This window comes from Salmo salar, chromosome 01 (assembly GCF_965601325.2).
Source record: "Salmo salar chromosome 01, fSalSal1, whole genome shotgun sequence".
NCBI classification, from domain to species: domain Eukaryota; kingdom Metazoa; phylum Chordata; class Actinopteri; order Salmoniformes; family Salmonidae; genus Salmo; species Salmo salar.
This window is the reverse complement of record NC_138291.1, coordinates 78,547,501-78,570,341: the sequence shown is the minus strand read 5'-3', so window position 1 is coordinate 78,570,341 and position 22,841 is coordinate 78,547,501. Positions and strand designations below refer to the sequence as shown.

Genomic DNA, 22,841 nt, shown 5'->3' with positions numbered 1-22,841 from the left:
AGATATGTGTGTGTGCTGAAGGTTACTTTTGATTCTAATCTCTCCTGATCTATCCTTACATCTTCCTCCACTTTTCTTCTCTCTCTTTCATTCTTTCCTTCCTCCCAGGTCTGTCTGTCACTAAACCTTGGCAACTTCCCTGAAAGTGCCGTCAACAAACTGACACGTTGTGTGTGTGTGTGTGTGTGAGCTAATCGAACTGACATTCAAGAAGTAGATTTGTTAATTGGACCTGTTCTGTCATTTCTTGATTTCTTGTTTAGATTTTTGGATTATTTGTATATTTGTATTGCATTTGCGAGACATTCTACTACTAGAAACGTAAGCATTTCATTGCACCTGTTATAACACCTGCAAATCTGTGAACGCGACAAATAAACTTTGGCTTGATTCAGAACAAAGTTATTTCAAAGTTAACCCAAACTTTCATTTTAATCCAATACTATCTGCAGTGATCACTTCCTTTTCTATATATTTTTTTCTATTGTAAATGTATGTCACTTCCTAGACACTGGTTTGGCTGTGTGCTTCTCTCTCTCTCCCTTTCTCTCTCCCTCTCTCTTTGTGTGTGTGTGTGTCTGTATGAATGCATGTCTGTGTGAGTGAGTGAGTGAGTGAGTGAGTGAGTGAGTGAGTGAGTGAGTGAGTGAGTGAGTGAGTGAGTGAGTGAGTGAGTGACACCCTGGTAATGACCTTGGTGGTTAACAGGGATTATGTTGGCGTGTTCGGAGTAAAGTGGAATCCAATAGAAACATTGATCAGTTCAGAGTTGAGAGCTCACACACACACACACACACACACACACACACACACACACACACACACACACACACACACACACACACACACACACACACACACACACACACACACACACACACACACACACACACACACACACGCGCGCACACTTCGTTGAGTGATATATGAGAGTTATTGTTTTACCACATATGAAATATAAACTGGGTGAATGTGTGTGTGCTACAGGGAGGAGGTCACTAAAAGATACATCCACACACATATGTAAACAGATAAACAGTTCAATCAGTCTGTGTGCGTGTGTGCGTTTGAGGGGAGGGGCGGTGTGGGGCGCACGCATGCGTGAGTGAGTGTGCGTGCAAACGTATATATGTGTATCTGTGTTACCTGTGGTGGTAGGGCTGTTGGTAGCAGTAGGTATGCTGGGTGTTTCTCCCAGTACCAGTCGTACCCTCTTAGCATGTGTCTTTCCCTGGTAGTGAGACTGGGCCACGATGGCCGACGTGAAGAACATATTACACAAAGTACAGCACTTATTTCTGTCCACCTCTGTCTCTGCACTGCCCTGAAGGGAGGAGAGGAGAGAGGAGAGAGGAATGGAGGGGAGGAGAGCGAGGAGAGAGAGAGAGGGGGAGGAAGAAGGAGGGAGGAGAAGTAAGAGAAAAAACATGTCATACAAAGTATAGCAGTTATGCTGTTCACCTCTGTCCTAAGGAAATGAGAGGACCCCACATTAAAAAATACTTTTGTATAAATAATGTAGTATCACTATAGTTAAAAATGGTAGTGTTTATGTTGACTGTAGTATACTGTAGTATTTACTATGGTATTTTTGCAGATATTACTGTAGTATACTGTAGTATTTACTGTAGTGCTTTTGCAAACATTACTGTGGTATTTACTATAGTGTTTTTTTGAAATTATCTTTAAAATAAAAGTGTGAGGGATCGAGGGGAGAAAGAGAGGGAGAGAGAGAGAAAGAGAGAGAGAGGAAACGAGAGAAAGAACATGTTACAAAAAGTATAGCACGTATTCCTTTCCACCTCTTTTGCTGAACTGTCTTATGGAGAGGAGAGAAGAGAGGAATGGAGTGGAGGAGAGGGATGACGAGGATCTGTTGGCACAGATCTCCTCCTCCCTCTCTCTCACTCTTTTTTTCTCTTTTTCTCTCCCTTTCTCTATTTCTCCCTCACTCTTTCTTTTCACAACACTCCTCTTTTGCCCAGGTGTCAAATTGAGTGCAATGATAGAAATGTGTCTTTCGTGTTGTGTGTGTGTTTGTGTGTCTGTGTGGGTGCATGTGTCTGGCGCAGTGTCAGTGTGTGTTAACGTCACATAAAGGATCTGAGAGTTTGGAACACCTCTACCTTCCAGGGCTCTTTTCGCTCTCTCCTTTCTCTCTTCTTTTTGTATTTTCTTTTTCTGTCTTTGTCTGTGTTTCCTCTCTGTAGATGGGTTAGCTAACAATGTCACGAAAACAATTTGCACGCTTCAATGGAGCAGAAGTCAGTGAGTTATTATGACAATGACAAGAAACTGCCACGTGAAGAATCGTAAGTGACTCATTTCAACTAGTTTTTGATACCATGTCTTGTTTATATATTTTTTGTTGTTGTTGTAATTTTACCCCCTTTTTTCTCCCCAACTTCGTGATATCCAATTGCGATCTTGTCTCATCGGTGCAACTCCCAAACAGGCTCGGGAGAGGCAAAGGTCGAGTCATACGTCCTTCCGAAACATCAAACCTCGCTTCTTAACACCGGCTCGCTTAACTTGGAAGCTAGCTGCACCAATGTGCCGGAGCTAACACCGTTCAACTGATGATCAAAGTCAGCCTGCAGGGGCCCGGCCCACCACAAGTAGTCGCTAGAGCGCAATGAGCCAAGTGACCTGAAATCAGTCTAAAACACCTCAAGACAAGGGCCTCCCGAGTGGTCTAAGGCACTGCATCACTACAGCCTGGGGTTTGATCCCAGGTGCTGTCACAACCAGCCAAACCTTCCCCTATCCCGGACGACGCTGGGCCAATTGTGCACCGCCCTATGGAATTCCCGGTCAAGGCCTGTTGTGACAGCACCTGGGATTTAACCCCAGGCTGTAATGACGCCGCGACACTGCGATGCAGTGCATTAGACCGCTGCGCCACTCGGGAGGCCCTTGTCTTGAGGTGTTTTGACTGATTTCAGGTAAATGCTAATATGGCTAAAATTCGCTAGCTAGCTAACCAACAACTGTAACAATGTATTTGAGAGACCACAAGTGCTCATTGTGCACATTTATTTATGTTTTCAATAAACATTGGAGACAAAATATCGTTTTTATGTTGTCATCAATCTAAGTCAAACCCATCTTTTTTTCCGCATAGTTCCTCATAGCACTCTCCGGTTTTGTTGCCAAACAACCAAGGACACGTCTAGTGGGTAAATGGGCACCCTCTCAATCTCTGTCACTGTTTCTCTGTTTTTTTTATCTTCATATCTTTTGTCTACAAGTTGAAAAGGGTTCTCTCAATATTTCTCTCACTACTTTCAAGGAGGTGAAATGGGTTATCTCAGTCCATCTCCTCACACACACACCCCCCCACCATCCCTTCATTCCTATTCTCATCTTCCCCTGTGTCGTCTCCTGCTCCTGCTGCGATCGTGTTAGAGTTAACCCCTCACTGAACCAGATATCAACCTCCCTCTATCTCTGTCCCATTCTCCCTCTCATCCCTCTATCTCTGTCCCCTTCTCTCTCTCATCCCTCTATCTCTGTCCCCTTCTCTCTCTCATCCCTCTATCTCTGTCCCCTTCTCTCTCTCATCCCTCTATATCTCTGTCCCATTCTCTCTCATCATCCCTCTATCTCTGTCCCCTTCTCTCTCTCATCCCTCTATCTCTGTCCCCTTCTCTCTCATCCCTCTATATCTCTGTCCCCTTCTCTCTCTCATCCCTCTATCTCTGTCCCCTTCTCTCTCATCCTCTCTCTATATCTCTGTCCCCTTCTCTCTCATCCCTCTATCTTTCTGTACCCTTCTCTCTCATCCCTCTATCTCTGTCCCCTTCTCTCTCATCCCTCTACCTATGTCCCCTTCGCTCTCTCATCCCTCTATCTCTGTCCCCTTACCTCATCACTCCTCTATCTCTGTCCCCTTCTCTCTCTCATCCCTCTATCTCTGTCCCATTCTCTCTCTCATCCCTCTATCGCTCTGTCCCCTTCTCTCTCATCCCTCTATCTCTGTCCCATTCTCTCTCTCATCCCTCTATCGCTCTGTCCCCTTCTCTCTCATCCCTCTATCTCTGTCCCATTCTCTCTCTCATCCCTCTATCGCTCTGTCCCCTTCTCTCTCATCCCTCTATCTCTGTCCCCTTCTCTCTCTCATCCCTCTATCTCTGTCCCCTTCTATCTCTCATCTCTCTATCTCTGTCCCCTTCTCTCTCTCATCTCTCTATCTCTGTCCCCTTCTCTCTCATCATCCCTCTATCTTTTTGTCCCCTTCTCTCTCATCCCTCTATATCTGCCCCCTTCTCTCTCTAATCCTTCTATCTCTGTCCCCTTCTCTCTCTCATCCCTCTATCTCTGTCCCCTTACCTCATCACTCCTCTATCTCTGTCCCCATCTCTCTCATCGTCCCTCTATCTCTCTGTCCCTCTATATCTCTGTCCCCTTCTCTCTCATCATCCCTCTATCTTTCTGTATCCTTCTCTCCTCATCCCTCTCTCTCTGTCCGCTTCTCTCTCATCATCCCTCTATCTTTCTGTATCCTTCTCTCCTCATCCCTCTCTCTCTGTCCGCTTCTCTCTCATCATCCCTCTATCTTTTTGTACCCTTCTCTCTCATCTCTCTATCCCCTTCTCTCTCAGCATCCCTCTATCTCTGTCCCCTTATCTCTCATCCCTCTATCTCTGTCCCCTTATCTCTCATCCTCCCTTTAACTCTCTGTCCCTTTCTCTCTCATCCTCCCTCAATCTCTGTCCCCTTCTCTCTCTCATCCCTCTCTCTCTGTCGCCTTCTCTCTCATCATCCCTCTATCTCTCTGTCCCGTTATCTCTCATCCTCCCTTTAACTCTCTGTCCCCTTATCTCTCATCCTCCCTTTAACTCTCTGTCCCTTTCTCTCTCATCCTCCCTCTCTCTCTGTCCCTTTCTCTCTCATCCTCCCTCAATCTCTGTCCCCTTCTCTCTCTCATCCCTCTCTCTCTGTCCCCTTCTCTCTCATCATCCCTCTATCTCTCTGTCCCCTTCTCTCTCATCCTCCCTCTATCTCTCTGTCCCTTTCTCTCTCATCATCCCTCCATCTCTCTCTCTCTGTATCTTAACCTGTCTTAGCATTTCTCCTTTCATGTCCCTCTCTTATCTTATCCTTTGGTCTTCCTTTCCTGTATGTGTCCTACAGAGTGATACCTCCTACGATTCCTCCGAGTATTAATATGCGCATAATTATTTTTATGTGTATGTCTCCTTCAAATCCTCCACGAATAGTGTCAAAACAAAACAGACTCTGTAGACGTGGCCGAAAACCCATACTAGCATACTACATACTTAAACTGCATACTATGTACTTACCATCGCATACTATTTCGCACGTACCGTTTAGTAAGTATGTAGTATGCCACGGCCACAACGGCTCCTGACTGGCTGAGTAAATTCAACAAACATGCATCGATAACCAGACTGATAATAACCAGACTGATAATAGCTCATTTGCAATTAAATTAATGTATCTAAACTCTGAATAGAATAGGAATGGAATTATAGCCTTACTCAGGCTGGTTATAGGCAGATTATCATATTCGACCTATACCATAGACCATATAGCTCATCTATCCCATTTAAAAAGGACTGAAGACAGAAACAGATCATTTGGTTCAATTTCAACATATTTATTAGTGAAACCAGAATAAATTATACTGAAGAAAGATATAAACGCAACATGCAACAATTTCAACGATTTTGCTGAGTTACAGTTCATATAAGGAAATCAGTCAATAGAAATAAATTCATTAGGCCCACTGGGGAGCCAGGCCCAGCCAATCGGAATGAGTTTTTCCCCAACAAAAGCTTTATTACAGGCAGAAATACTACTCCGCACCCCTCCATCCCCCCTCTGATGATCCCGCAGGTGAAGAAGCCGGATGTGGAGGTCCTCGGCTGGCTTGGTTACACGTGGTCTGCGGTTGTGAGGCCAGTTGGACGTTCTGTCAAATTCTCTAAAACAACAATGCATGCTTATGGTAGAGAAATTAACATTCAATTCACTTGGCACATTCAATTCAATTGGCATGCAGTCAGCATGCCAATTGCACACTCCCTCAAACCTTGAGACATCTGTGGCATTGTGTTGTGTGACATAACTGATCATTTTAGAGTGGCCTTTTATTGTCCCCAGCACAAGGTGCACCTGTATAATGATCATACTGTTTAATCAACTTCTTGATATGCCACATGTAACGTAGATGCAGGGAGTCAGGAAGCAGGTGCAGATAGTGTGTTTAATAACAACTGTTTAATCAGCGTCTTAATATACCACACCTGTCAGGTGGATGGATTATTTTGACAAAGAATAAAATCCTCTCTAACAGGGATGAAAACACGTTTGAAAGAAATAAGCTTTGGTGCATATGGGACATTTCTGGGATGTTTTATTTCAGCTCATGAAACATGGGACCAGCACTTACATGTTGCATTTATATTTTTGTTTTGTGTAAATCAAATAGCCTAGCACACACACCAAAACGTTTCAAAAGGCACAGAAAAACGTGGGCAGTCGGGTGCATAGCAAATTCAGAATCGCTGGACATTAACATAATAAACTAAAGCACTGATCATTGGGCACGAGATCAGAATGACTGCCAAGGCTTAATCCATAAATTAAATAATTAAATGGTAAGCCTACAAAACAGGTTCTACTAAGCTATATGGAATTGTTTTATGAAAATCCTACAAAGGATCATTTAGCCATTTGATTTGGGATTTTAAGACCCCTTGAAGTATTAAAATATATGTAAGTATTCAGATCCCATTTATTTTTACACATTTTGTTACGTTACAGCCTTATTCAAAAATTGAATAAATAAATACAATTTCTCATCAATCTACACATAATACCCCATAATGACAAAGCGAAAACAGGTTTTTAGAAATGTTTGTAAAAAATAAAAAACAGAAATACCTTATTTACATAAGTATTCAGACCCTTAGGAATGAGACTTGAAATGAAGCTCAGGCGCATCCTGTTCATCAGCCTTGAGCTGTTTCTACAACTTGATTAGAGTCCACCTGTGGTAAATTCAGTTGAATGGACATGATTGGGGAAGGCACACACCTGTCTATATAAGGTCCCACAGTTGACAGTGCATGTCAGAGAAAAAAACCAAGCCATGAGGTCGAAGGAATTGTCTGTAGAGGTCCGAGACAGAATTGTGTCGAGGCTCAGATCTGGGGAAGAGTACCAAAACATTTCTGCAGCATTGAAGGTCCCCAAGAACACAGTGGCCTCCATCATTCTTAAATGGAATAAGACTGGAACCACCAAGACTCTCCTAGAGCTGGCCGCCCGGCCAAACTGAGCAATCAGGGGAGAAAGGCCTTGGTCAGGGAGGTGACCAAGAACCCGATGTTTACTCTGACAGAGCTCCAGAGATCCTCTGTGGAGATGGGAAAACCTTCCAGAAGGCCTTTATGGTAGAGTGGCCAGATGGAAGCCACTCGTCAGTAAAAGGCACATGACAGCCCACTTGGAGTTTGCCAAAAGGCACCATTGGGTTCTTGGTCACCTCCATGACCAAAGCCCTTCTCCCCAATTGCTCCGTTTGGCCGGGCGGCCAGCTCAAGGAAGAGTCTTGGTGGTCCAAACTTCTTCCATTTTAGAATGATGGACGCCACTGTGTTCTTGGGGACCTTCAATGCTGAAGATATTTCCCCAGATCTATGCCTCGACACAATCCTATCTCGGAGCTCTACAGATAATTCCTTCGACCTCATGGCTTGGTTTTTGCTCTGACATGCACTGTCAACTGTGGGATCTTATATAGACAAGTGTGTTCCTTACCAAATCATGTCCAATCAATTGAATTTACCACAGGTGGACTCTAATAAAGTTGTAGAAACATGTATATTTGATGAAAATATATTTTTGGCCTTACTGCTATTAGCCCATACAAACACATTGAATAACAGATTCACTACATGGAACAACAGATAGTGTGTTCTGAAGTGTCTTTTTTTTGTTACATGTACTTAACCCCTTATTTTTGGCACTAAACAGTCTCCATATATACATCCATTCATTTTTTCAACTGGTACCAGGGACATTCAGACGAGTCTTGTGAGGCCTGTGGGCGTCCTAGAGAAAACAACCGACATCGACGTATGTGAGAGTCTGCCACAGAGGAGTCATATTAATGTGTAGCTCAAACTGTTCGGACGCTATAGACAGAAGTTGGCAGAATGGCTGTACCGACTTCAGACAAGTCCCAAGACACTTGTGGGGGTCGTAGAGCAAAACGGAGAACACCATTGTGTTCGTGAGAGTCTCGTCTTTGCATAGAGGTTTTGTAGGGCAAACCTTTCGGACGCTATAGACGATTTTGTTAGGAGACCGATTTTCAGGATGTCTCATGGTCTGACAAACACCGCTTTAGTTCTGTCACCTTTCACTGCAGATGCAGAAGTGCGACTTAGGCGGATGCGGTGGATTGACATGCATCCAATGCAAAATAACCTTATATCTCTAGCTTAAACTGACTGATTTTATGGGGATTTGTTTATTATGCCAATTAGATTTCAGCAGGGGCACGGAGATCGACTTCAGGGGGGTTTAAGTAGGCTAGTTTGGTTGTTTGGCTATTTGAAGAGAACTAGGGCCAACTATATCACTCGCAACCCAAATCTTCCAACGCATTGTGGAAAACTGTGCATTGAATTCTACTAGATGACCTGAAATTACTATAACATCCTGGCATTTACACCATACTAAATGTTTGAAAATTCACCTATTATAAAACGTTCTATTTAAGCATGCTGAGAATGCATCATGCGCGATTGCGTTGTTTTGCGTTATTGGTTAATTTTGGTATGACAGAGATATGATATAATGCCTTTCGTGAACTGACACTCGTACCTGACCCCCCCCCCCCCACTAACTGACTTTGCTGATAGCTACTTTATTGTGGGAAAATGTAGTTACTTTGACTGAGATATGTGGTTGTCCCACCTAGCTATCTTAAGATGAATGCACTAACTGTAAGTCGCTCTGGATAACAGCGTCTGCTAAATGACTAAACATTTTTTATTAAAAAATGGTGTTGATGTGGGTATGCAGACCCGTGAGCTACTGCAGCCCCTCATGATGAGTTCAGATTTTTTGTGGCCTCCACCCCCGTCAAAGTTACCCATCCCTGGATTAGATTATACTATTTAGAACGAGCTGCCAGCTAATGAACGAACAAGTGCACCAGGGAGAACTCAACAAGCATGCAGACGCAATAAGTGAAAACACATTATCTAACTGGGGATAATGTCACAAAGCATGATGCGCTAACCAGTTAACCTTCATTCTGAAATAACTTAATGTTTCCAAATTAGTCAGATATTATATAGTTGAGAGAGACTTGAAATTGCCATGGGAGCTAACAAGCTAGCTATAGCTAGATAGGTGCTTATCAAAGGTAGATAACTGGTCATTTTACTCCAAAATTGAAAAAACTATTTTTCAATATTTCAGATTTTTTTTGTAGCTGGTTAATTAATTTGATCATGCTTTGTGATACACCTGGTTTTATGCTGTTTTAGTCTACACAACATGTCGCCGTGTCAGCTACAGTAGAACATGATGAACACCATGTGGAAACAATAAAATTGGCCAGCCACAGCTTTTTTGTCCTACCAGATCCACGATGAAAAGGTTCTACATAGTGTATTCATCTGTCCTTCGACACTTGTTGGATGTAGATGTCCGGTTTATCAGGTCCCAGGCTCCCATGACTGTTATGATTATTTATTTACAAGTTAATTGCCATTTGCTTTTTGCTTTTGTGCAATCTGTACCTGATAGAGCAGCTCTAGTCTCACATTCGGAAGTAAGCTTTGGGAGGGAGACTAGAACAGACCCAAAAGTTCTGACTGAATGGATGGACATTTGAGCACCCCATGACGGTCCATTTACTTTATGCTGTAAAAATGTAGTGATTTCATTGGTGCAGTTCCCCCTCAAGGCAAATAGCTGGCAATACAATTCTCACGGCCTATGCGCCCGTGGAGCTTCTAATGCTGGCAGAGTCACTGAGGAGCAGTGCTTGTAACAGCCTTTTTTTTTACATTATATTTTTGATACAGTAACATTTATACATCTACCACACATTTATGGACATTTACAACATAATCCTTGAATTATATAATATATACACTACCGTTCAAAAGTTTGGGGTCACTTAGAAATGTCCTTGTTTTTGAAAGAAAAGCACATTTTTTGTCCATTCAAATAACATCAAATTGATCAGAAATACAGTGTAGACATTGTTAATGTTGTAAATGACTATTGTAGCTGGAAATGGCAGATTTTTAATGGAATATCTACATAGGCGTACAGAAGTCCATTATGCTTCAGGAAGCATCTTCAGATTACCTCAACAAATACCTCAACAAATTGACAACTAGAATGCCAAAGGTCTGCAAGGCTGTAATTGCTGCAAATGGAGGATTCTTTGACGAAAGCAAAGTTTGAAGGACACAATTATAATTTAAATCAAAAATTACTCTTTATAACCTTGTTAACGTCTTGACTATATTTCCTATTCACGTTGCAACTCATTTCATGTATAGTTTCATGGAAAACAAGGACAATTCTATGTGACCCCAAACTTTTGAACGGTAGTGTATATATATTTTTTTTATAAACGCTGCCCCTAACGCCCTAATGTACGGGCCGCCACTGTTACTGACACTAGGACTGGTTTTACTCAAATCTCTCTCTCGCTCATCTGGTGAGACTCATTTACATGTGACCTATTTGTATCTGTGCACAGACAAACAGTGTGATGTCTGTGTCTGTATGTGTGCGTAGCCACACCCTACCCCAACAATAGACTTCTAATTAAGCATGTTTACTTCTCTCATCTCCCTCTCTCCTATCATTTCTCCTGTTCTTTGTTCATATGAGTGCGAAAACGCCTCTAATTATACACACAGAGAAGCAGAGGGGAAACAGACAAAGATACACTTTCAAAAAGTGTATATTTAAAAAAGAGAAAGAACAAATATATACTAAACACAAATATAAACGCAACATGTAAAGTGTTTCATGAGCTGAAATAAAAGATACCAGAAATGTTCCATACACACAAAAAGCATATTTGTGATTAATGTTGTGCACAAATTTGTTTACTGTACATCCCTGTCAGCAACCATTTCACCTATGCCAAGATAAGGTGTGGTGTCATGTCCATTCTTCGTCTATGTTACAGAATACTACCTCAACAAATGGAAGCAGCAGTTAATCAAGACATCTCCCAGCTGGCTCATTTGGGAACGACTATGGATGAGTGTCTTCAACGAGTCGACATTAGCGTTGCCCGATTGTCCCTCCCAGACAAATATGACGGGACTCCATCGAAATGCCGTGGCTTCCTACTCCAGTGATCCCTCTGTTTCACACATCAGATGGGAGCCCCCACCACCAAGAGGTACAAGGTTGCATTTCTCTGCTGACCGGACGGGCGTTGGAGTGGGCCATGGCCTTCTGGGAGAGATGAGAGGAAGAGCTGGAATCCATACATCAAGAAAGCCTTTCCTTCCTCATCATCACCGTACCCGTACATACGATCATCATAACCCCACCATCTCATGGCCGAGGATGAAAATCACAGATTGGGCACCCAAATGCCGGAAGACCTGCCTACCCTTTCCCTGTGGTTCCACATCGGTTGAGAGTCCTGTGATTGTCCTTCAGCCCAACATCCCGGAGGTATACCAAGACCTTCGGGAGGTTTTTTTCCAAGACCTGCACCACCTGTCTCACTCCTCATCGCCCCTGGGACTGTGCCATAGACTTGCTTGCAGGCTCTGTGCCTCTGCGCGGCCGCATCTACCCTCTGTCTGCGGCCGAAACCAAGGCTATGGAGGAGTACATCCAGGAGCCTCTCCAGCAGGGTTTCATTCGCACGTCCACCTCCCCTGCATCGGCAGAATTCATCTTCGTGGCCAAGATGGACGGAGGACCCTCTCGAGTCGTAGCCCCTGTGCTCTGGGATGTAGATGTGGACATTTGCCAAGCCCTGGAGAGGGAAACCGCACCTGCCACCTGTCCTCTTGAGCGCACCTACATTCCCACAGTCATAAGGGATTGGCTATTGACCTGGGCGTACACAGCTGTCGTCGCTGAACATCCATGTATTACCCGCACCATTCAGTCTATCTCTGGAAAGTCCTGGTGGCCCACCTTGGTGCAGGACGTCACTCGATATGTCAACTCCTGCTCTATATGTGCCCAATCCAAATCCCCCCGGAACGCTCCAGCAGGGAAGCTACTCCCCGTGCCTCAGCATCCCTGGTCTCATCTGTCCATTGACTTTATCACTGATCTCCCCTCTTCTGATGGTTTTACCACCATTTGGTGATAGTGGACAGATTCTCTAAATCATGCCGTTTCATCCCTCTCTCTGGTCTCCCTACTGCTCACTAGGTTGCTGAGGCACTGTTCCAGCAGGTCTTCTGGCACTATGGCCTTCCAGAGGATATCGTCTCTGATCGTGGTCCCTAATTCACATCACGTGTATGGAAGGCTTTCATGGAGAAGATGGAGATGGAGATGGAGAAGATGGAGGTCATGGTCAGCCTCACTTCCAGGTACCGGCCCCAATCTAACGGGCAGGTGGAGAGGATGAACCAGGAGCTGGCCCAATTCCTTCCTTGGGCTGAATACACTCAGAATTCATTGTGACACTCCTCCACCTGGCTGACTCCCTTCCGGTCTGTTCTGGGTTATCAGCCAGCCCTGGCTCAGTGGACTCTGAGCCAGGCCGAAGCTCCTGCAGGGGACGAGTGGTTCAGGCACGCAGAAGAGGTATGGAATGATACCCACGTGAGACTCCAGCGTGCCGTCCGTCGTCAGAAAGAGCAGGCGGCTCGCCACCTCAGTGAGGCTCACGTGTTCCATCCTGGTGATCGCGTCTGGCTCTCCACCAGGAACCTCCCGCTCCGCCTGCCCAGTAAGAAGCTGAGTACCAGATTTGTGGGGCCGTTCAAGGTCCTCCAGAGGGTCAACAAGGTAAATTCTAGATTACAACACCCACTAACAACCAGATCTCACCATCTTTTCATGTGTCCCTCCTCAGGTGGTGGTTCCTGGTCCCCTGGCTGATGCCGTCCCCCACGACACCCCTCCACCTCCCTTGGACATCAAGGGGAGCCCCGCCTATGCCATTAGATCACTCCTGGACTCCTGACGTCATGGGGGTCGGCTCCAGTACCTGGTGGACTGGGAGGGGTACGGTCCAGAGGAGCGGTGTTGGGTTCCAGTGGACGACATTCTAGATTCCAACATCAACAGAGATTTCCACATTCGTCGTCCGGACCGGCCCGCTCCTCGCTTTCGGGGCCGTCCTCTTGAATGGTGTCATCCTGCGGCTGGAGCCGTGTGTCAGGAGGTGTACTGTCACATCCACTCCCGGTCCCCTGCTCCAGCGCTTGACGTAACCGGTCTACTAACCACCGGTCCTGCCAACCTATCTTTACGCACACATGGCAACCATCAATACGCAGACCTGCGTCTCATCATCAGTCACACCTGGAATTCATTACTCCCTTTATTTAGCACTCTTTGTTATCAGTCAGCAGGTAGTATTGTTTCTGAAGCATTCCATGTTCATTGTTATTAAACTCACTAACTGCACCTGCTTCCTGACTCCCTGCGTCTACGTAACATGTGGCATATCAAGAAGCTGATTAAACAGTATGATCATTATACAGGTGCACCTTGTGCCGGGGACAATAAAAGGCCACTCTAAAATGATCAGTTTTGTCACACAACAACAATGCCACAGATGTCTCAAGTTTTGAGGGAGCGTGCAAATTGGCATGCTGACTCTAGGAATGTTCACCAGAGGAGCTATTGCCAGAAAATTGAATGTTAATTTCTCTACCATAAGCCTCATCCAATGTCGTTTTAGAGAATTTGGCAGCACGACCAACCGTCCTCACTACCACAGACCATTTGTAACCACGCCAGCCCAAGACCTCCACATCTGGCTTCTTCACCTGAGGGAATGTCTGAGACCAACCACCTGGACAGCCAATGAAACTGAGTTTGCATAACCGAAGAATTTTGGCACAAACTGTCAGAAACCGTCTCAGGGAAGCTCACTTGAGTGCTCGTCGTCCTCACCAGGTTCTTGATCTGACTGCAATTCGGTGTCGTAACCGACTTCAGTGGGGAAACGCTCAGCTTTGATGGCTATTGGCACACTGGAGAAATGTGCTCTTCACGGATGAATCCTGGATACAACTGTACCGGGCAGATTGCAGTGGTTTGGTGTCATGTGGGCGAGCGGTTTGTTGATGTCAACGTTGTGAACAGAGTGCCCCATGGTAGCGGTGGGGTTAGGTTATGGGCAGGAATATGCTACAGACAAAGTACACAATTGCATTTTATCAATGGCAACTTGAATGCAAAGAGATACCATGATGAGATCCTGAGGCCCATTGTCATACCATCCATCCGCTGCCATCACCTCATGTTTCAGCATGATAATGCACAGCCCCATGTCAGAAGAATCTCTACACAATTCCTGGAAGCTAAAAATGTCTTAGTTCTTCCATGACCTGCATACTCACCAGACATGTCAACCATTAAGCATGTTTGGGACTCTCTGGATCGACGTGTACAGCTTGTTCCAGTTCCCGCCAATATCCTGCAACTTTGCGCACAGCCATTGAAGAGGAGTGGGACAATATTCCACAGGCCACAGTCAACAGCCTGATCAACTCTATGGGAAGGAGATGTGTTACGCTGCATGAGAAAAAGTATGGTCACACCAGATACTAACTGGTTTTCTGATCCACAACACTACTTTTATTTTAACCCTTTCATACGTACCATCACACGGGGTGTGATCGTTCTACAGTGGTCCCTGAAGCGTACGATCACACCCCGTGTGATTAGAACACTCATTTAGAACGCTCATTTAGAACGGCCAGTTTCGAATAATGCAACAATCAGCATTTCAGCTGGCCACACTTTTTTTTCAGAAATTATTTACACAAACACAGTCCTTACAAAGTTATGTCCAGAATGTGAGCAGTTTATTTTTGGATGCAATGTTTAGATATTCACAGAAGTGTATATATAGCACAACACAATCATCCTAACCGGAAAAATGTAGGCTACATTTGTCCTAGCGCTAACTGAGGAAAGATTGACCCAACACAAGCAGTCATATTTTCTAACTCTCGGCTGACATAAACTACAATATGAATTAGCTAATAGCAATTACTATGTAAAATTAATCACATCACGGGTGAGCTCACCATTGATGTAAATAATTAGGTAAAACACTTTCTAGAAATCGAAAGTAATCCGACGTTTACTTTCAGCGCGCAGCCTGCATTTTTTCCTCACAGAAACTGAAGATAATAAGAGAAGACAAGATGAGTTTGGTCTGTTTATAGTATGCATGTTGAAGGGGTGTGTCATCTACCGTCGTTCACATCCCACCATTCATTTCCAGAAGTCCTCAAAAAATGAGTGAACTCTTACTCACCTCATTTTGTTATAACATCTTTGGTCAAACAGACGATTACGTGAAACCCAGAATGCATTGTATGTCAACAAACATGGCTACACAGCTGGAATTAGCTTAGCTCATCATAATCAGTACAACCTTCAAAAAAGTATTTTACACACATAATATGTGCCCATTACAATCTATTCAAGAATCGGAATGCATGATTTGTCACCTAGAATTGAAAACATGTGAATAAAACAGTAAATACACAAATAATTACCACACAAAACATTTTCTGATAGTGATTTATTGATACAAATGGCGGTGCAGGCGGTCAATCACGGTAACCTCTCACTCCCACTCTGAGCCATTCAGTGTTGTTGTTTATGTAACAATAACATTCTGGAATGGAGAGAACGTTCAATCATCACGTGCATAAAAAACTCACGCTGGGGCGACCGTTAGAGATATTTGGAACTCACGCAGGAAAGGGTTAAGGTATCTGTGACCAACAGATGCATATCTGTATTACCAGCAGTGGCAAAGCTTCCTACAGGGCATTGTCTGCTTATATGCCCCCTTTATTATTCCTACGGTTCTGACTTGGTGTACAGGGAGAAAACTGTAAGAACGGCCCATTCTGTACATCTCAAAAGTGCTGAACAAATAGTTATATTGACTATGTGCGTCCTAACTCGCTCATTAATGTCTTAATGGAAATTATGTATTGCCTCTTATCCGCTTATCGTTCCCTTATACCATAGTTTTTACATCTCAATTATCAGTAGAAACCACATTTGTTTAAGCAAGTCAGCCATATCAGCAATGTTTTAAAAAAAGGCAGAAAATGAGGCTGAATGAACTGTTTTGCTGCCAGACAAGGCTCCGCTGAGAGCCAGGTGTAGCGGTGGTAAGGATTTACTCCACGGTACTGAAAAGAAAGCTGTGCTGTTAGGAAAACTTTATGTAGGCCCTAAGAGTTTGTGGGCACCGTCCGTCACCATTATAGTGCAATTAATGTATTGTTTCGTGTTGTGTTGGGTTGTGTAGTGGCTTTGCTAGCATTCATCCAAACACTACCGGTTAAAAGTTTTAAAACACCTACTCATTCAAGGGTTTTTCTTTATTTTTAATATTTTCTACAATGTAGAATAGTAGTGAAGACATCACAACAATGAAATAACACATATGGAATCATGTAGTAGCCCTATTTGGTAAAAGACCAAGTCCATATTATGAAAAGAACAGCTCAAATAAGCAAAGAGAAACAACAGTCCATCATTACTTGAAGACTTGAAGGTCAGTCAATATGGAACATTTCAAGAACTTTGAAAGTGCAGTCGCAAAAACCATCAAGCGCTATGATGAAGCTGGCTCTCATGACAACCGCCACAGGAAAGGAAGACCCAGAGTTATCTCTGCTGCAGAGGATAAGTTCATTAAAGTTACCAGCCTCAGAAATTGCAGCCCAAATAAATGCTTCACAGAGTTCAAGTAGCAGACACATCTCAACATCAGCTGTTTAAAGGAGGCCGTGTGAATCACGCCTTCATGGTCAAATTGCTGCAAAGAAACCACTACTAAATGACACAAAGGAGAAGAAGAGACTTGCTTGGGCCAAGAAACGCGAGCAATGGACATTAGACCAGTGGAAATGTGTCCTTTGGTCTGGAGTCCAAATTGGAGATTTTTGGTTCCAACCGCCGTGTCTACAGTGGCTTGTGAAAGTATTCACCCCCTTGGCATTTTTCCTATTTTGTTGCATTACAACCTGTAATTTAAATGGATTTTTGTTTGGATTTCATGTAATGGACATACACAAAATAGTCCAAATTGGTTAAGTGAAATGAAAAGAATTACTTGTTTCAAAAGATTCACAAAAAAAAAACGGAATAGTGGCGTGTGCATATGTATTCACCCACTTTGCTATGAAGCCCCTAAATAAGATCTGGTGCAACCAATTACCTTCAGAAGTCACATAATTAGTTAAATAAACTCCACCTGTGTGCAATCTAAGTGTCACATAATCTCAGTATATATACACCAGTTCAGAAAGCTGGGCTTTACGGAAGAGTTGCAAAAAAAAAGCTATTGCTGAAATAAAAAAATTAGCAAACACATTTGGTGTTCGCCAAAACGCATGTGGGAGACTCCCCAAACATATGGAAGAAGGTGTTCTTGGTCAGATGAGACTAAAATTGAGCTTTTTGGCCATCAAGTAAAACACTATGTCTGGTGCAAACCCAACACCTCTCATCACCCCATGAACACCATTCCCACAGTGAAGCATGGTGGTGGCAGCATCATGCTGTGGGGATGTTTTTCACTGGGAAACTGGTAAGAATTGAAGGAATGATGGATGGCGCTAAATACAGGGAAATTCTTGAGTGAAACCTGTTTCAGTCTTCCAGAGATTTGTGGCTAGGACAGAGGTTCACCTTCCAGCAGGACAATGACCCTAAGCATACTGCTAAAGCAATAATCGAGTGGTTTAAGGGGAAACATCTAAATGTCTTGGAATGGCCTAGTCAAATCCCTAGATGTGCTAGATGTGCCAAGCTTATAGAGACATACCACAAGAGACATGTAGCTGTAATTGCTGCAAAAGGTGGCTCTACAAAGTATTGACTTTGGGGGGGTGAATAGTTATGCACGCTCAAGTTCAGTTTTTTGTCTTATTTCTTGTTTGTTTCACAATAAAAACTATTTCGCATCTTCAAAGTGGTAGGCATGTTGTGTAAATCAAATGATACAAACCCCCCAAAAATACATTTTAATTCCAGGACGTAAGGCCGCAAAATAGGAAAAATGCCAAGGGGGTGAACACTTTCGCAAGCCACTGTATGTGAGACGTGGTGGGGGTGAACGGATGATCTCCGTATGTGTAGTTCCCACCATAAAGCATGGAGGAAGAGGTGTTATGGTGTGGGGGTACTTTGCTGGTGACACTGTCTGTGATTTATTTAGAATGCAAGGCACACTTAACCAGCATGGCTAACACAGCATTCTGCTGCGATACGGCATCCCATCTGGTTTGCGCTTAGAGGAACTATCATTTGTTTTTCAACAGGACAATGACCCAACACAACTCCAGGCTGTGTAAGGGCTATTTTACCAAGAAGGAGAGTGATGGAGTGCTGCATCAGATGACCTGACCTCCACAATCCCCCAACCTCAACCTAATTGAAATGGTTTGGGGTGAGTCAGACCACAGAGTGAAGGAAAAGAAGCCAACAAGTGCTTAGCATATGTAGAAACTCCTTCAAGACTGTTGGAAAAGCATTCCAGGTGAAGCTGGTTGAGAGAATGTCACGTGTGTGCAAAGCTGTCGTCAAGGCAAAGGGTGGCTATTTGAAGAATCTCAAATATAAAATATATTTTGATTTGTTTAACTTCTTACATCTAGGCGTTCCGCTAGCGGAACCCCATTCCGCCAGCGGAACCCCTAGCCAACAGCCAATGGGATCGCAAAAACAACTAAAATACCACAATTCAATTTTCTCAAACATACGACTATTTTACACCATTTGAAAGATAAACCTCTCCTGAATCCAACCACGTTGTCCGATTTCAAAAAGGCTTTACAGCGAAAGCAAAACATTAGATTATGTTAGGATACCACCACAGCAAAAATACAACAACACAGCCATTTTCCTAGCAAGGACAGCCATTTTCCAAGCAAGGGTAGCCGTCCAAAAGCACAAAACCAGCTAAAATTATGCACTAACCTTTGACGATCTTCATCAGATGACACTCCTAGGACATTATGTTAGACAATACATGCATTTTTTGTTCCATCAAGTTCATATTTATATTACATTTCATGGTGATTGCCTACGGAGCTGTGAAGGGAATGGCACCTCCATACCTTCAGGCTCTGATCAGGCCCTACACCCAAACAAGGGCACTGCGTTCATCCACCTCTGGCCTGCTGGCCCCCCTACCTCTGAGGAAGCACAGTTCCCGCTCAGCCCAGTCAAAACTGTTCGCTGCTCTGACACCCCAATGGTGGAACAAGCTCCCTCACGACGCCAGGACAGCGGAGTCAATCACCACCTTCCGGAGACACCTGAAACCCCACCTCTTTAAGGAATACCTAGGATAGGATAAAGTAATCCTTCTAACCCCCCCCCCCCCCCCTTAAAAGATTTAGATGCACTATTGTAAAGTGGTTGTTCCACTGGATATCATAAGGTGAATGCACCAATTTGTAAGTCGCTCTGGATAAGAGCGTCTGCTAAATGACTTAAATGTCATATTTATATCCCCAAAAAACATTTTACATTGGTGCGTGACGTTCAGAAAATGTATTCACCCCAAAATTTCCGGTGAATGGGTACCATAATTTACAGAAATACTCATCATAAACGCTGACAAAATATATAACAATTAATTAAAGAAGTATAAATGTCTTTATGCAACTGCTTTGTCAGATTTCAAAATAACTTTACGGAGAAAGCACATTGTTCAATATTCTGAGTACCCCAAGCTATTCAGTTAGCCGTCCAGCCACGGCATCCACAAAACGCTGAAATATGTTAAAAATATTATCTTACCTTTGCTGATCTTTGGCTGAATGCACTCGGAAGGTCTCCCACTTCCACAAGAAATGTTAATTTGTTCGATAAAGTCCATAATTTATGTCGAAATAAATCCGTTTTGATGGCGCGTCCAGATCACCATTCCAAAATGCATCTATCCACCGTCGACGAAAAGTTATAAAGTTCCCTCAGCGTTTGTAGAAACATGTCAAACCATGTTCACAATCAATCTTTAGGGTGTTTTTAACGTTATCGATAATATTCCAACCGGACAATAGCAGATTCATTACAGAAGAAAAAGAAAAATGACTAGCCCTACGTGAGCGCGCACGAGGTAAGTCAATGACACCAGGTCGACCACTTACTGTTCCGGGTATTATTCAATCAAATTGCAATGACTGTTGACATCTAGTGGAAGCCTTAGGAAGTGCAATATGACATCACAGACACTGTAGTTTAGATAGAACATCATTTGAAATGACTACAACCATGTGAGGTCAAACTTCCTGGTTGGATTTTTCTCAGGTTTTTGCCTGCCATATTTCTGTTATACTCAGACATCATTCAAACAGTTTTAGAAACTTCAGAGTGTTTTCTATCCAAATCTACTAATAATATGCATATCCTACCTTCTGAGTAGGAGGCAGTTTAATTTGGGTACATTTTTCATCCGGCTGTGAAAATACTGCCCCCTATAGTGAAGAGGTTAACACTTTTTTGGTTACTACATGATTCTTATGTGTTATTTCATAGTGTTGATGTTTTCACTATTCACTACAATGTAGAAAATAGGAAAAATAAAGAAAAACCCTTGAATGAGTAGGTGTTCTAAAACTTTTGACCGGTAGCATATATTCTTTTGTCCCACCAAGATTTATGTGCTAAAATCGCCACTGATTCCCAGTCATGTGAAATCCATAGATTAGGCCATAATGAATGTATTTCAATTGACTGATTTCCTTATGTGAACTGTAACTAACATCTTTGACATTTTTGCTTTTATATTTTTGTTCAGTGATTTAAGGGAGAAAAAGATGAGTGGCAATAACACTGCAGGGTTCTCCTCCTTTGCCTTTGACTCACTCACTCACTCACTCACTCACTCACTCACTCACTCACTCACTCACTCACTCACTCACTCACTCACTCACTCACTCACTCACTCACTCACTCACTCACTCACTCACTCACTCACTCACTCACTCACTCACTCACTCACTCAGGTGTACACCACTGGAGACCGAGAGAGGGAGAGAGAAAGAGATAGCTAAAGGAGGTGGGAAAGACATATGGAGGAAAACGGATTAAGTCTTCTCTTTCATCTGAGTGCACACTTCCAACCTACTTTCGCTGTTTGACACACAAACAAACACACACACACACACAGACAGACAGACAGACAGACAGACAGACAGACAGACAGACAGACAGACAGACAGACAGACAGACAGACAGACAGACAGACAGACAGACAGACAGACAGACAGACAGACAGACAGACAGCCGCACACGCACACACTCGCCAGCAAGCTCTCAAAGTCTCACTGAAGTGTTTTTGACACCCTGGGTTGACTCCTCCTGCTCAGTATTGTTCCGTTTCTCCAAACGTTCTCCAAAGTTTCGAAGTTGCTCCAAAGTTAAGGGTTAAGGTAAGGTTTGGGATAAGGTCAAAATAAAACAATTGCTAGAAAAAGTACTCAATTGTCATACTTCAATAAAAGTAAAGATATCTTAATAGAAAATGACTCAAGTAAAATTGAAAACCACCCAGTAAAATACTACTTGAGTAACAGTTTAAAAGTACTGGGTTTTAAATATACTTAAGTATCGGAAGTAAAAGTATAAATAATTTAAAATTCCGTATATTAAGCAAATCAGAGCGCACCATTGTCTTATTTTTTAAATTTACGGATAGCCAGGGGCACACTACAACACTCAGACATAATTTTCAAATGAAGCATTAGTGTTTAGTGAGTCCACCAGATCAGAGGCAGTAGGATGACCAGGTATGTTCTCTTGATCAGTGTGTAAATTGGACAATTCCCTGTCCTGTACTTTTGGGTGTCAGGGAAAATGTATGGAATAAAAAGTACAATATTTTCTTTAGGAATGTAGTGGAGCAACAGTCAAAGTTGTCAAAAATATACATAGTAAAGTGCAGATACCCCAAAAAAACTACTTCAGTAGTACTTCAAAGTATTTTAACTTAGTTACTTTACACCGCTGGCAACTTGTAATTAAACTGGATTGATTTTGATTTACTTCATCAATGACTGCTCTCCTTTTTGTTCAACTGGAAATTCCTATTACACACATACTATAACACATTCTATTTTCACATACCCAAAATGCCTACTATTTTGAACACAAGGTGGGTATTCGGACACGGTAGTGTGTTTGTTAGTTCTCTACTCCCTTCAGGGATCTACACGTCAGTACAGGAGTAGGCTTCAGGAGGTGAAATACAACAAAAGCTGACCAATAGACAGTTTAGACTTCCCCTGGGTTTAAGGAAAGAAAAAGAGAGAAAGGAAAGGAAAATATAGACAGAAAGAAAGAAAGAAACAAGGAAGGAAACAAGTAAAGAGAAGGAAAGAAGAAAATAAGGAAGGAAACAAGGAAAGAAAGAAGGAAGGAAACAAGGAAAGACAGAAGGAAGGAAGGAAACAAGGAAAGACAGAAGGAAGGAAACAAGGAAAGACAGAAGGAAGGAAGGAAACAAGGAAAGACAGAAGGAAGGAAGAAAGAAAGAAAGAAAGAAAGAAAGAAAGAAAGAAAGAAAGAAAGAAAGAAAGAAAGAAAGAAAGAAAGAAAGAAAGAAAGAAAGAAGGAAGGAAGGA

At 43.1% G+C, this 22,841-nt stretch overlaps 1 protein-coding gene across 1 annotated transcript in view; it reads right to left on the bottom strand.

Annotated features, from left to right (window-relative positions):
• Window positions 1-22,841, bottom strand: part of LOC106612973 (zinc finger matrin-type protein 4) — a 149,310-nt gene that overhangs the window by 64,159 nt on the left and 62,310 nt on the right. Inside the window, exon 4 of the mRNA XM_082967799.1 lies at window positions 1,147-1,324. Within this exon, the coding sequence (XP_082823925.1) occupies window positions 1,147-1,324 (178 nt within the window). The remainder of the gene's footprint in view (window positions 1-1,146; window positions 1,325-22,841) is intronic.